At 42.3% G+C, this 15,533-nt stretch overlaps 1 protein-coding gene across 2 annotated transcripts in view; it reads right to left on the bottom strand.

Moving 5' to 3' along the window:
• TTBK1 (tau tubulin kinase 1) overlaps positions 1-15,533 on the bottom strand; it is a 111,342-nt gene that overhangs the window by 90,670 nt on the left and 5,139 nt on the right. For both annotated transcript variants that reach the window (XM_086631791.1, XM_086631790.1), the window contains exon 3: positions 7,773-7,920. In XM_086631791.1, the coding sequence (XP_086487917.1) occupies positions 7,773-7,920 (148 nt within the window). The remainder of the gene's footprint in view (positions 1-7,772; positions 7,921-15,533) is intronic.

Genomic DNA, 15,533 nt, shown 5'->3' with positions numbered 1-15,533 from the left:
GGTTTGTTTGAGCACTTGGCCCTGCCAGAGTCTCTGCACAGTTGTAGACATCTAGCTATACCATTGCTCTCACTGGCATTTGGAAAGCTGCAGCTATTTCTCATACTTTACATTATAGATACAACATACATTTTACAGCTATCCTCTCTTTTATTCACCTGTCAACATCAGTATCAGGCTTATCGACTTATCACAGATTTTGTATTGTGGGGATATTGAATTCACTACTGTATAAATATTCTAAAGAAATGGAGGATGCATCAGGACTAGAAAATGAAATGAGAGTTATTTTCATCATCTTCTAACTTTACTTAGAAATGATGTCTGTAGCTTGCCAAAGCTGACTAGCACACAGTCTTCTTTCCTTTGCAGTTAGCGAGTTTCATCTCTGGCCAGACAAATTAGCTGACTTCAGGGACTTGTCAACTCAGCTGGAAACAAGGAGTTCTGAACATGAAAGAAAATTAATTCTATGCTGGAAGTAAGGCTTAAATACTACATTATCCAGTAGTAATCAACTAAGATTTAAGCCACTGGGTTAACCTTGCTAGTGCTTCTGTAATAAATGAATGAACTAATGGACATAAAAACAAAAGGCTGATCATCATCATCTAATTGAACACTAAAAGGTAAAACTACCTGACCTTACATGGCATAATTTCCTCTACTTGTTTCGCAAGACCACAAAAAACTTTCTAAGATGAGCAACTGACAATAAGTGCCACACAGGGCAAGGCAGAATAGTGAAGGAGCAAGAATTCAATACAGTTTCAAAAAAAGTGTGTTTTATATCCTCTTTCATCCATCCCATGTTCTTTCCTCATCCCGTGACACCATGGTTGACACAGAATGTGGTCCAAACGCCAGCTCATTCAAACACCCATAGGACTCTCTCACCTGGAAAAACACAGTGCTGGGCAGAGAGGCTAGAGCTACATCCAGTGTCTGAATCTGCCAACCTGTGACAGCCTAAACACCTGCCAAGGGTAATTTACCCTGCTTTCCAGCCTTTACAGATAGTCTGGTTACATCAACACAGCAAAACACTGTAGAAACATATAAAACATCTATGAAAGTAACAGAAACTGAATCGCAAAGAGTTAAGGTACCACTTTAACACAGAAAACTCACATATGCAAAAAGAAAAGACTAGGACTGCCAAATGAGAAAAAACAAACAAGATCCCTTTTCTTCCCTTAATTTGTTAGGAAACCCTTACCTGTCCAAACCCTGGCAGTAAACAAGGAACAAGCAACAGAGACCTGCTTCACTATCTGCTGTAATAAAATCAGGTACTCAAAAACCACAATGCCTGTGACCAGGCTGCATCTTGCACAACTACTCAATATGCAGAAGATCTCTGCACTGCAGAATAAAATTAATCAGAGTCCGACGCAATGAGATCGGTTACACTGAAAAGAAGGCATTTACAAAGAAAATGACACACTGAAGAGAGCTTAGGAATATCTGGCTGCCGAGTGAGGTCAAAGGCAAGCACACAAGGACTCGTAGCCTCACACCAGGGCAAAATTGCCACTGCAGATGAACAGAAAACAGTGCTCAACAGCAGAATAATCTGGTCATTTTAATTGACAATCTGACCGTTAGGGTGCTCCAAGGAGAATCCCAGCAAAGGAAACCAAATGTCATGGTCACATCCGTATTCTGGGCAGCCTGTGGACCAGAAGGCATCTGAAGATCACGCCTTTTGAGAGATCCTTTTGCACTGTTCTAGTCTCATAAGTCCTCAGGGTGCTCCCAGAGAGACCTATCAAGAAGTGGGTAAGGACAGGGAGAATACTTTTGAATTCAAAGCATCTGCTGCTGGGCCTCACATGGCCCCAGCTGAGCATCTAGAGCAGACACAGTGCCTGGTTTGGCATATAAAGATGGTTTCCACACCCCTCTCTGTAGCAGCCCGAAAGCTAGAGAAAATAATCCACGGGATTCAATCAGGGATACTGGTTTACTATTTCTATAACTAAGGCTGTTGTTGGAAGCGCAGACTGACACTGACGTAGCCCAAGCCAAGCACCTCAAAAGCTACGCAAGATCTGTTCCAACAGAGCCATTGCTTTTTGATTAGCCTCAAAGACCTCAGAGATGGGACAAGTTCTCGTATTATTGCACAGATAATTTGTTGCTCCACAGCAAATCCAGGATGGCAAAACAAGTCACAGAAAGAGCAGGCAGGTTTCTGTCTGTATTCCAAAGGGTTAGAAAAGCACTGAGGATAAGGAAAAATATCTGCTCTTCTAGAAGTGACAGGACTCTTCCTTCCATGTGTTCAATGAGAGGAAACTATCCCATTTTTTCTCCCCATGATTCCAAAGCCCAGCAGCCTGAGAGTCCTGGTTTCTAAAAGCAATGAGGTTTTAAAGCAAGCCCCCATACTGCCTTAAATCATCGCAGTTACCACGTGCCAGTGTTGTTCACAGAGTAGCTTTGGGTCATGTAAACTTTTCTGAGCAAAGAGACTCAGAAGCTCCACTCCAAGTGCACATCAAATAGTCCCCAAATCCCACAGGACACAGTCCAAACTCATATCTGGTCCCTCAGACAGGGGGACCAGACTAAAACTAACCCAAAGCAAAATCCCCAAAACACATGCTGTTTATGGCGTACAAACCCCAAGCCATATACACTGGAGATGTATAGGCCTGAGCAACTGCTTCTGTCCACTGATCTGCTGGTACTATATTGCTCGCCAAGGTAGACAGAGCTTAAAAGGGTGAAACACAGAAAACCCAGCCAAGGCCCTTCTTGCTCTCTGAATAAGCAAGTTGCTAATTCACTTCGTCGTACAGATCTCATTTCCACTCTCTTTTTAACGTATGTGATCAAAAGGCTTGTCTACATAGCAAAACACTTGCAGATAGAACTAAACCAGCAACCTTCTCTGCTGGAGACAAATGATATCTGCAAGAAGTATTTTGCCAGTGCAGCTTAGGCTGGGTTTAAAAATGCTTGAATGCAAAGTGAAAAAGCCCAATAGATGAAAATTATGTGCAAATGGTACAATTATTTACAACTACCTCACTTAAAGATAATTTTACAGTAGTGATCAAGGTAATAAAATGAGGGCTTGGCACTAAAATAGTACTCTTCTGACAGAGGAGCTGTATTCATGCAGAAGTTCCCTGTGCAGACGTGTCAAACTACCCCTGAAAGTTTATGAATTTGTTATAGGCAAGATTTTCATCCCTAGTAGGGTAATTCTCTATTAGCTGTCTATAAAATAATTTTTCTTATTGTCTTTTTTCATACTATTATTCTGATTTATTACCCCTATATTTACCAACTACATACACACATTTATTATTGCTGTACACCATGAATTTTTCATATCATTGTTACTTATTGTACATTTTAGAGATAAATATGTATATAATAATCTATTGCTGCAAAATTCTACCCTCTGATGCGGTTCCTTGGACACTTCATGACACCCAGTAGCTGGGAATTGCACAGTAGCCTTCTTCAAGAAAGGAAAATTTTCTGATTCTCCAGGTAAATTTAGTCCTGCTTACTCCTTCATCCATGGAAGGGACAGATAAGCCAGAGATAATCAAGCTCGACAGATGCCATAGGCAACTCCTGTAGGCAGGCCAAAAGGGTTGCTCAGGCTGGTGTTGATACAACAGCAGACGACTTCACCTACAGCAGACAGTGGGTAAACACATGGTGTGATCTCAAGTAAAAGGGAGGTCCAAGGTTGCAATCTGTAGCAGCCACTGGTTCTACAACAAGGCATGGCTGCCTGAATGCAACCCGTGGTGAGGATTTGGAAAGACTTGTTTTCAAATGGTGACTTCTCCTGACAGAGGCCTGGCATCATGGAGGAACTCATCTGCTCGTGCTGTAATGATGCTACGGGTAAAATCAGGCACTGTGGAGGTTTCAGGCCTCCTTGAGCAGCAAGGACAGTAACACACATTGTGATATTGAGGTCAACATTCCTAACGGTACCAAAAAGAGAATGTAATTTCCCTGTTCTCCAAGCAAGCTTACCAACACACACTGAGAAAACAGTTTTGGTTCAACTGTGCCTAGGCCTTGTCAGAAGAGGAGAGCAATAGGAATGTAAGCCAAACAGTGCTTGACAGACAAAAAAAACCCACATTATCTTGTAGTGCTCTGGTTAGAATTGGCCAGATAGAGTACCATTGGACAGAATGTCCTGAGCCCTGCAAGCCCAGCCCGAACAAGGAAATGCTCTACAGCAACCCTCTTGGGATTAAGAGGTTTTGATTTTCACCAAAATAGTACATGGAAGGCAAGAAAAAAGATAGAAATTTTGCTGCAAACCTTTTGGGTAAATGCGCAAAAGCGGGACTACTGAGAGCTTCAGCTCATCATCTGCTTGAGCAAGAAACTCTGTAAGCTGACTTCTCAATCAAGTTTCACCCAAAGCCTAAAAAAAGGTCACCACTGCTGGTGCTTCCCAGCCCCCAAACAGTATAAAGATTTGGAAGGCTAGTCAAAGATGATCTATGATCCTTGTAAGTAACAGTATAAGTCAGAAAGAACTTTGCCTTTGGCAAAGACAGTAATATCTAAACAGATAAATAAAAAGCACTATACAGCTAGAAAAATCAACTCAAGTAAGAGCAGAACAGAACAACTGTACAGGGCAGTTGGGAGATACTGAAGTGGCAGTGATCTCACTTAGCCAAGCACAAGTATCACAGAATCAGTTATGTTGTAAGGGATCTCTTGAGATCATCTAGTCCATCCCCTCTGTTCAAGCAAAGACAGCTAGAGCAGGTTGCCCACGGCTGCATCCAGTTGGGTTTTCCATATCTCCGAGGTTAGACACTCCACAACCTCTCCGGGCAACCTGTGGCAATGTTTGACCACCTTCACAGTAGAAAAATATACACAGTGTTTATTAGAAGGTATAGAGACTCTCTAGAGTCACTGACTGATTCATTCCCCAGTTGTTCAGTGTGGACTGCCAGTGCAGAAAGGACATTGTGAGGGACCTGCAGCTGTGTTCCTTATGTGGCTATTCCAGAAAATGTTCCAGGAAGTCTGACTGTGGACAACAGCCTACAGATCAAACCGATCAGGAGCTACCGCACTGAGAGGTCGGGTTGCACCCAAATCAGGTCCTGAATTAGGTCTGCAGTATGGGCTAATGGCCAGGCTTCTCTATCGCAAACTCTGTGAAGCTCTAGAGACTTGCAGGACCCTGATCACAAGCTCTCAAAGGAGCAGCAGTTCATTAGTACGTTAATGTTGGTGTGATATCTAAATATGAAACAATAAAGTTGTACTATTAAGAAGGACTGCAATGTTCAATCCTACCAGAAAAATACAGAGGAATTTTAGACAACACTGTTCCCTTGCTTTTCAGCTCAAAAACTATGAACCAACTATATCACCTATGGTAATATCACCAACTTCCTCCATCTACCAGCTGTGGGGATAAAGTCAGCATTTCCCTTTCTGAAACATTTCTCACCTCTTCGCAACAGCTCACAGTGAAAACATACACAATACATGATTCCCAGATCTCTCAACCTTATTTCTTATTTTAACTCTATCATTTATTTCAGTAAGGCATTTGGGGATTAACCTTGAACCAAAAAAGCTAAATTCCTTACAGAACAGCTTGATTTGTAAAAACATGTCTGAAGTAATTTGTCATCCCTAAATGCAGGATAGGTGATGCATAGACAATTCCTTTCCGTCCCTTAATATTTGGTAACTGCTTTACCAAGGGACTTTCCTAACATCCCACACCACCGCTCCCTCTCTCCAATGATCAGGAGCATGCTGTGTACAACTGTGGGTGTTTTTTCAAGCGTTTTGTATTCTCAACTAATTTCCAGAAATAAACACTGATGGCAAAGCATGAGTATTAGTCAATTCCTTGCACATTTTCTTATGCTAATTCTGATTTAGTGACTTCAAGACATGCTTTTCAAGCATTCCCTGCCCTGGATATAACACATATTGACACTAACCAGCATGAGAGCATCATCTCCTGGTATTCTAATAATCCGCTGTTCTACACAGTCACACCTTCACTCAACTCAGAGCAGTTCCAAATCTACAATCAAATGCAAAAAAATCTAAATTTCTGCCTTGCTTGCCCTTACTACACTGCTTTCAGACATTAGCTACCTGCTCTGCTGTTCTCTGGTTGCTCTGTGTATCTGGGCCTTTCATAGATCAATAGCAAGCTTTCTCCTAAGGACCTGGGTTGATTTCTCCTGTGTTTTGATTCTCTTTATACAGCTCAGCTACATCTATTTCAATACAGCATATTCAAAAAAGGCCTTACCAGTCCTACTGGTAGAAGAGCTGAACCATGGAAAACTATTTGACCTTAAAAAAAGTAACTAATTGACTTTTACCTAGAGATGATCTGTCACAAACATTGAGTAACCTCTGTTTCACGAGACCTGCAAAAGTCTCACCCTCTAATTCAATCCTATCTCTGGAGATTTTGTGCAAAGGCAGAGGTATAGTCATGGACATATGGCCACACCACTACCTCTAAAGTATGAACCCTGATGATAAGCATACTATTAACTGCTTCATGGGAAGATGTTTCCTCAGCCCTGCAAAAATTGACTTTCCTTCAAAGGTATATTATACTAGAACATGTAAACTGCACCTGTCAATAGCTGGCCTTGCCTTCACAAGGAAATCCACGCACAATGCACTTCAGCAAACAGCAGCTCCCAGTTCCTCAAGGCAGATTTGGAAATTCCTTGTTTACATCCTCCCCTAGTGATCAGTTTTTAGTAGAAGCCTCCTCACTGTTCCTTCAGCCAGGAACAACTGCAGCAAAACTGTTCCCTTGCATCTTTTGGTGTTAAACTGTATCTCATCAGCATTGCAAAATGCTGGCTGGCTTCTTTCACCCTGTGCTACTAGTTTACTCCTGAGAACGACTGTAACTTTAAAGGCCAGCACAGGAAGTTTCAACTTTTCACCTTATTTATAGTTTCATCTGAGCAAACAGAAGACAGCATCCTGGCATAAGGCAAGTCTCCCTTCAGTGTAATTTCTTATGTGGAAGCAGAGTTGAACATTAGTCAAGGAAGGTTCCGATTTTGCTGCTTCCTAGTCAGTTTGAAACCTGCTTATAAATAAGCTTTGCAAGGTTCAACTATAGAAACTGTTGGGCTGACTTCCACATCCAAACTAGTATAAAGCTGTGTTAGGGAAAACTAAGAATAGGCATATCATTTAAATTAACCTTATTCATAACCACCACTCCCAAAACGAAAAGATCTAAACTCACTTTGCACTTTGCCTTCAGGTTAGGTAGGCACATGAAAAATTAACTAATTGCCAGTTCCCTTATACTTTACGCTAACCACTTTTTGTACTAGTCTACTAGCCAACCATTTCACTTGGAGACTCCGTCATGTTCACAGTGCTGTAGTCACAAACATTGTCCTGGTCCTCTGGGGCGCAATCATCTAACTTCATTTTTTAGTCAGACATTGCTTGCTCTATTCCTTATCATCCAACCAGTATCACTAGACTGCACAGACCAGTGTACCAATAGTTCAGTTTAAGTCTCCTCGTCGTTCTTACAGCCTGGCAGGCAAAAATAGCCCCTGTAGCTGGAACTCACTTGAGTAGGACACTTTGCAGAATGGAATAACTTTCTGAGCTGAATGACTTAATGTAACATCACATATAGATGGAAGTTGAAGAGAAAATTATAAAGAATGTTTGCAACTTTGGATTCTAATTCTTAACATGCACAGTGACCTTTAGCACTTCCAAAGAACTTTCTGCCTTACCTTGCAGCTTTTTGAGGACAGCCACTTCCATCTTTAGAACTTGCTTGGGCTGCTGGGCTGATTCCACCTTCAAGGCCACATTCTCACGGGTCAGCAGATCCATCGCCTCATATATCTCCCCAAAGCCACCACCACCAATCTTCTTCAACTAGAAAAGTACAGAGAGATTTGGTACAATGTAGAAGAGGGACAACATCAAATTGGCTCTCTCAGAGCCAGGCACTAGCTTCTTTACAGTCTGTGCTGTACCTGAACCCCTTCACAGCACAGCTAGGCAGAAGGCCAGCTACCCACTTGACTGTGCTATGTATAAATTCTTTGCTGTAACAACAAAGAACAAGCCTAGCAAGTGATGATGTGATACATTTAAAAGCAAACGATAACGCCTGTTACCTCAATAATGTTATTGCCAAAATTCAAGGGAAGATCCTTCAAGGAGATAGTAGAACCACTATCCAGACTGTGGTAAATAAAAACTGTCATTCCCTCTCTGCAGAAACACACTAACATGGTAGTTGGAACTAATACTTTCCAGAAATAAGTTAAACGAAGTTTACATCTAATTCACAGGATTTTAAATACAGAACAAAACATCCACTGCAATATTTTACAAGATGCTTGACCTGCTCTGCTGGCTACGGTACTTCAGCGTCACATTTCAGACAACTGACAACTATGGTACCTCAAAACAGTTACATACGAGCCACAAATACAGCTCCATTGTTTCTCATTATCTCTTGCTCTCTCTTTTTTCATTTTAAACCACACCAAATGATGCTCTTTATGTCTCTGAGCAAAATTAAAGACTTTCACAAAATATGAAGTCGTGAAGGATATCACTACTTGGAAATCAAAACAATTTTCAATTGACATAAACTCATAGCTAAGCTTCAGAATATTTGGTATGCACCTACTAGATAGTCTGCCTGTTCTAGAGAGTTTCCACCCACTCAGAGAGCAGGCTGGGATCCTCTGCCTTTCCTGGAAGGTGATTCCTTGATTCTCCTTCTGCAAAGACTTGACAGCATATGCACATATAGTTATACATATGTATGCACAAGACACTCCTAAAGTGTTGCAAGTGTCAATGTCTACACCAGTAAAATTATTTTATACTTGTTTCTCTTAAGATAAATTTAACGCACACTATGCTGCCCAGGAACAAATTCAGGTTTACAGCAGAGCTAGAACAGGGCTCCTTTGATCTGCTTAGCTGCAGCCCTTCTCTTCAGCATTTTGTGATCCCTCTGTTCATAACCGCTCAGGGCTGCCTCTTTCCCATAGTAGTAATAATACTTCAAGAGAGAAAGAAGTTTAAATCAGGCAAACAGACAAACATGTATCTTACGCAATGTTTAATGAAGTTTAGATGACATTTTAGCGTCTTCTGTACCACAGAAGGCCTGTCCTGTGCATCTGTCCAGTTTTCTGAACAAAGGGCTTTGCCCCCTAAGGGCAGGATTTTTTTCTTTTTAAGGTGACCCAAAGCATTTGCTTTTCTGGCTCCCAGGTCAAGAAAAACAGTTTTGCATGAAGGAGGTAGTACTTTCCATCTTAACAGCCCAACTATTGTCTCTGAAGCTATTCCTTGATAACCCTTTGAGAGCTGCTGTTCGGAGCTGCTCCTTTTATTTGCTATTTTTCCTTGCAACCTTCCACTGGGCTAAACAGGCATATTCATACAGTAAACAGCCCAATAACTAGGTCACCACATATTACTCACAAATTATTACAGTGCAGCTCTACTTCTGCTTGGAAATTCACACTGAGTGAGCTGGCTATTAAAAATATCTCTGTTAAAACAATGCTACGTTCAGCATAGCAAGCACACGCCAGCTAATATCTCAGGATTCAGGACACAAGATGTTCTGTAGCCTGACATATTAACGACACGGAAGGGAAGGGAAAGGGACAGTAAAAGCTCCAGAAGACAAAGTTTAGTTGGGATCTGGAAGGACTTTGAGGAAGATTAAAAAGCCTCAGAGAGAAAGTGGGTAACATAACAAGCAAAAGTCAACAATAATGAATATGACTGGGATGGAGAAGAAACACAGGCCACTCAAACATCTCACTGGGTTGGAAATTCAAGGAATGGATCTGGGGCGAAACATTGCTGAGCAACCACAGACACACAAAATGATCCTTCTCCATTCACTGGCCTTAACAGGGACAGCTCCCAGTTGTCAAAATGCAAAGCTACTACAATATAAATGGAACAACATGGTAATATGATTAGGACAGCAGCACTATAAGGATCTGTAGGAAGGTCTAATCACGTACAATGCACAATATCGACCTTGCTGGTAGAGGCTCTCACTGAGTTAGGAGTGGTGCATTTCAGGATGCAGAGAATGATCAGGAGCCTGGAAAAACTAAGGCCAGACTAAGACTGCCACCTCAGAAAAAGCAAAAGAACGTGTGTATCAGAGAAGCAGCTTCAGGAAGAAAGGTACAGGCATTGAGACTGCTCACCAGGGAAAACAGCCAAATCAGAGGACCCATACAAGTCTATACAGCAACAAATATGAGATGACATGAGATCAAGATCAGAGCTTCTGCTGAATCAGAAAACTGATTTTATACATACATTGCAGCCAATGGATGCACCTCACTGTCCAAGGGCTCTCAAGCTGCCTCTGCTTCCTCACATCCTTCCTCACCCTCTTATGGAAATTATTCTCTGGCATACTTTTCCTAGCACACCAGATGGTCCTACTCATCATTACCAGCACTATCATCTTCCTTGATTTTTGTGCAACATCCAGACGCCATCAGCAGCCATTTCCTTTTCTTTGTTGCAGAGCAAGCTGTTATACTGCAACTCAAGGTCTTGGCTAAGGTCAGGGGCTTGCCAGACAGGCATTTTCTCATTGCTTGGGTACTCTGTGGGAGTTCACACTAAGGTGAACTCAGCACAGCCTTCTGCTGGACATAAAGGAGAGATGGGCATGCACCACTTAAGAAAAGAAACAAATAATGAAACCGTGATACACAAAGTCAAGAAAGAGAAGGGAACATCTAACAAGAATCACCTAACTGGTAACCGTAAGTCACCAGCCCATGCTAAGCCTCACTGCTCCGGGAATATTCTCTTGTCATCCTGTTTCCTACCTTCCATCAGTCCATTTACTATTAAGACTGAGATACAGGCTGACACCACCAGCTGGATTCATTCTACCTAAATGCACGAGCCTGTACGTGAGCCGAGAGTCCAAGTTTCTGTTACAGCCTGTGCAGTCAAGCACAGGTATCTATCTGGACTTGCACATAGACAAGTAAAATGAAGTAAGCTGCATCTCAGGTGTGATTTAAGTCCTTTCCGCATTCCACTAACGGCCACATGACCATAAAGCTCATTGCAGTGCTTCTTCCGTATTCTAAGAGGTTTCATGCCACATTAGGCCCTTGGAGTAAACTGTTAGCAGAAAGCTACTCTAAGTGACTCCTCAGAGTGGCAGCCTCCAACAAGGGCATTCCAGGAATTCCCCACACTAGATGGTCTCTCAGGACTACTGACACAAACCAGCCATGTCCTGATGGGGGAAGCCACTCTCAAAAGCCCCCCTGGATGTATCAGTAGTTACGCAGGACACAGATGGCTCCCTTTGAAGTCTCCTTTAAATATCTTGAAATATTTTCGATTTATCCTGAAAAGACCCTATCTGCACAATCCTTCCGAGTCTATTAAAAAAAATAAACAACACCACACAGCCTTCCCACTAGGCAGAAATCAGTACTCACAGAGGAACAGTTCAAAAAACCAAGGCAACACACCCTCTACAACCAAAAATAGTCTTTAATTACAAATTTAATCTTTTATTCAGCAATCGTATGAGACATCGCTGCTATAAACAAAGTCTGCCTTCCAAGGATATAATAAAAAGACTAGACCTTCCCAGGAAAACACTCCAGGACCAAGGCACGAGTGGTTCAGTCCCAGGATTGGTGGCAAGGTCAGGAACAAGAACATGTGCTCCAAATCCAGAGCAAAGGACCAAACCAAGAGCCAGCGACCTATGGTGAACTCAGCCAGGGTCAAGGCTGTCACCCACAGGCTTCAAATGTGGACAACGTCAAACAGTGACTACTGTGGCTGCCTTTTAGGAGCACGTGTAAAGTCAAGCCTGCAACTCTTGCAGCCCAACTCAATGGACTACTTGATCCAGGCATGGCTAGCAGGCCTTATCTGACTTAATAACAGGTGAGGAAGAATGGACCTACTTTCATCAAACTCAGAGTCCTAACTTGCTTCGGAGAACAGTAGTTTTACTGATCTCAAGGGAAAACTAACTTACATAAAGCAAGCATGAACTGAGATGCCAATCAAGAATAAGTCAACCAGCTACATTCCAAATAATTTGAAGACCTGCCAAAGCCCACTTAAAGCAATTTTGCACAGAGCGAGACCAAAACAGGCCCCAAGACTGGCAAGGCACTTTCCTTGTCCAGGTTCCCTCTTGGAACCATAAACGGCCTTTGTGACCTAGACAAGGTGAAGAGTCCACAAAAGTTTGTGAGGCTTCCAGCAAGGTTTCCAAAATAAATAGGAGAAGGACAAGTGTAAACCAAACTTCAGTTCAAGAACCTCAGAAACCTGGAAGAAACCAAAGCATGGATTGCACCTGACAAAAGAACATACATGGCTACAAGAGTCATCACTTGTACTCAAAGCTCAGTGCAGGTGCTGCCAACTCTGTCTTACTAATAAGTCTCAGTTGTGAATCCCCAATATAAAGTGTTTAGGTGAAATAAAGAGATGCATTCATTCAGCCTTAACATCTATACCTAGTTCAAAGCAAGTAAAAGTTATGTTTGACTTTGTTCCCTCCCCTGAACAAAGAGTTCACATCATTCAGAGCACGTGTGGATCAAGTCACCCTCTGAAGTCTCAGCAAAAGTCACATGGTTCCAGTACTGTCCAAATTTAATTCAGTCAAAGCATCAAAAATATCTGCAAGTAAAGAATGACAACTCAAAAGACTACTTTTTCAAGTCCGAAAGTTTTGATAAAAAGCATAAGCACTCCCTGTCCATGCCTTTCTCCAAAAATAAGAACAAAAATATCATTGTTGTCAGACAGCCAAACTATATTGACTTGGAATGATAGGAAAATGAACTACCAACAGGCTAACTGCAGAGAACTAACATCTTCATTCGTCAAAACTTTGTCAGCCATCATATAGGAGAGGAGGAAAGGAATTCAAGGAATACACTACACTGATCTAAAATTAGAAATCGGCTCAATACTGGAAGTATGCCAGCACTAAGAACTACAGGGTTCAAGCAGAATCCCAGCCAGAAACAGTCACAATGGGAGGACAAATTACACAAAAAACCTTCTGGCAGCTGAACTCAAGCATCACATAAATATGCCACACACCTGCTTAAGCAGGATCCATCACTCACAGCAAAGCTTGGACCATCCAGCTTGCATGCTATAAGCTAGATTCAGAAAGGTCTATGACAAAGAAAAAAATGCTACTACTGATGTTACAGCTGTATGCTCACTTTAAGATACACTCCCTTTTACATCTGTCACTTGATCCTATGCTATCCCTTTCCTTGGGCCAACAGAGGTATTTTTATATTTTTTCCAGATTACTTCGAGCACCATACAGCTCGCAGTTCTGACTGGTCCCACACTGATATCAAGCACAACAAGAGGACTCCACAAAAGGCCTGCCTGAAGTGTTGTGTGCACTTTTGGGAGGCAGAAATGACTGTTCAAGGAAGGCTCACAACACACAACTCAGCTAGTACAAGGCCAAATTCCTAGCTCTACTCAGAGAGGGAGTAGAGGTGGGAATTACAGCTGGGAGCTACTCAGAGCTCGGAATTAGAATTTCTCATTGCTATTTACCTATGGCCTTTAGGAAGCCATGTAATTTCTCAGGGCCTTCAAGTGGGGTAATGACCTCACTGCAGCATTGAAGACTACTGTCAGCCAACATTAGAAAACATAAAAGGCTATTTCTCTAGTTAGAGGTAGTTGTTGTTGACAATATAGCTGCACATTTCTATATTTTCTAAGTCAGAGTTAGTGAGTAGAGCTTCTAGCAGTCCCTAGTCACAGATTCATGCAACAATGAAGTTACTGAATCCCACATGTAGTGCCTCTACCAAATTTGAAATTAGTTTGAAATGTTCCCCTATGAGCATAACCAAGCATATTCTAGGCTTTATTTGGAGGTTTTGGTGCTTTTAAGAGTTCTGCTGTTTCCAAGAACAAAGTTACTTCGTTTAGATTGTGTTAAAAAAATGCTCCCATCATTTACAGATGTTTTAGCACTCCTGCCTGTGAAGGAGAAACTGAAAGTTTGATTAAGAGTAGGAATGGCCCAAGCTGAAGCTAGCTAGGTAAAGGAAAATGGAGAAGAATTAGTATTTGCAACCATGCACCTGAAGCAATGGCTTCACATCAGGAGTGTGCCTAAATTCAGCTTTGCACCAAGAACATGCACCGATCTGACGAAGTCCATAAGCACAGACCATGTTTCAAGTCCTATATGTCAGCTAACCTGCACATGTATCATCCTGTCAAAACAAGTATATGTGCTCCAGCCCAGAGCTGCAAGAGCGCAGCAAGACTTTCCTTCATCTGTGCCAGAAGGCTTTGGGAGGGGGACAGGGGTTGTCTCCATCTTGGTATCTAATCACAGAGAAAATGGAGATTCTCCATCTGCTCTCAGGAAGCATGGAGAGTGAAGAGCAGTATGAATTGCTTAAATATAAATAGGCTGTTTGGAGATAGGCCAGACAGAAAAGTGAAGGCTGTGGAGAAAGCAGTAGCGAAGCACTAGGATGAAGAGAGGCAGACAATGAGGGAGTAACAAGAACAGAGCAAGGTGGAACTGTCCAGGACCACAAAGAGATACGGGCATGAGGCAAATCTAACAGAACTTGTCTGAAGTGGGCTGTTGAAAATAATCTGTCCATACCCTGGAAGTGAAGCAAGTTCGGAGTCCTGAGTCTCTTTAGTACTCCGCTCTTCACAGCCCACTGCAAAACTCACAGGGCAGCTGTACCATAGCTAGTTAGCACAGAGAAACAACTTAGCGCCACTACTACTGTCGTGGTTCAGGCTGCTCCGGCAGCTAAACTCCTCACAGCCACTCACTCACCCTCCCCCACCCCTCAGGATGAGAAAGGGAATTAAAGAAGAAAAAGAAGAGACCCGTGGGTTGAGATAAGAACGATTTACTACTACCGCTACCAATAGATATATGTACGGATATGTACCAGGATAAATATATACGAACTAGTGATGTACAGTGTAATTGCTCACCACCCCTTGACCGAGGCCCATCTCGTCCCGAAACAGATGAGTCCCAATACTGCAATCCTGGAGGAGCAAGAGGCCCAAAAATAGAGAGCGAGAGAGAGAGCACTCAGAGTCCGAAAGTGAGAGTCCTGGAAGAGCAAAGGCCCCTCTTTCCAGCTGTCCCTCACTTTTATACTGGGCGTGACGCTGCATGATATGGAATACTAATTGGCCATTTAGCCCTCAATCCTAAGTCTAAGTTCAAATCATAAGGGGAGTTGTGGACCCTTTGTCCCAGCCATGCTCCTCCCTATCCTGCTGTGCTCCTGCATACTGTCAAAAACACGGCAGCTGAAAAGTCCTTGAGGTCTCAGTGTCAACTACAAACATCAGTGCGCTGATCTCAGAAAACATACACAGAATTTTAAGAAGTATAAAGGTACCTACATGATCCTTTCCTCTGTTACATTCTAGTTTCTTTAACCGAGTTTATATATAAT

The sequence above is a fragment of the Tauraco erythrolophus genome, chromosome 2, assembly GCF_009769465.1.
Source record: "Tauraco erythrolophus isolate bTauEry1 chromosome 2, bTauEry1.pri, whole genome shotgun sequence".
Classification (NCBI taxonomy): Eukaryota; Metazoa; Chordata; class Aves; order Musophagiformes; family Musophagidae; genus Tauraco; species Tauraco erythrolophus.
The sequence above is the reverse complement of the archived record's forward strand: the minus strand, read 5'-3'. Positions and strand labels throughout refer to the sequence as shown.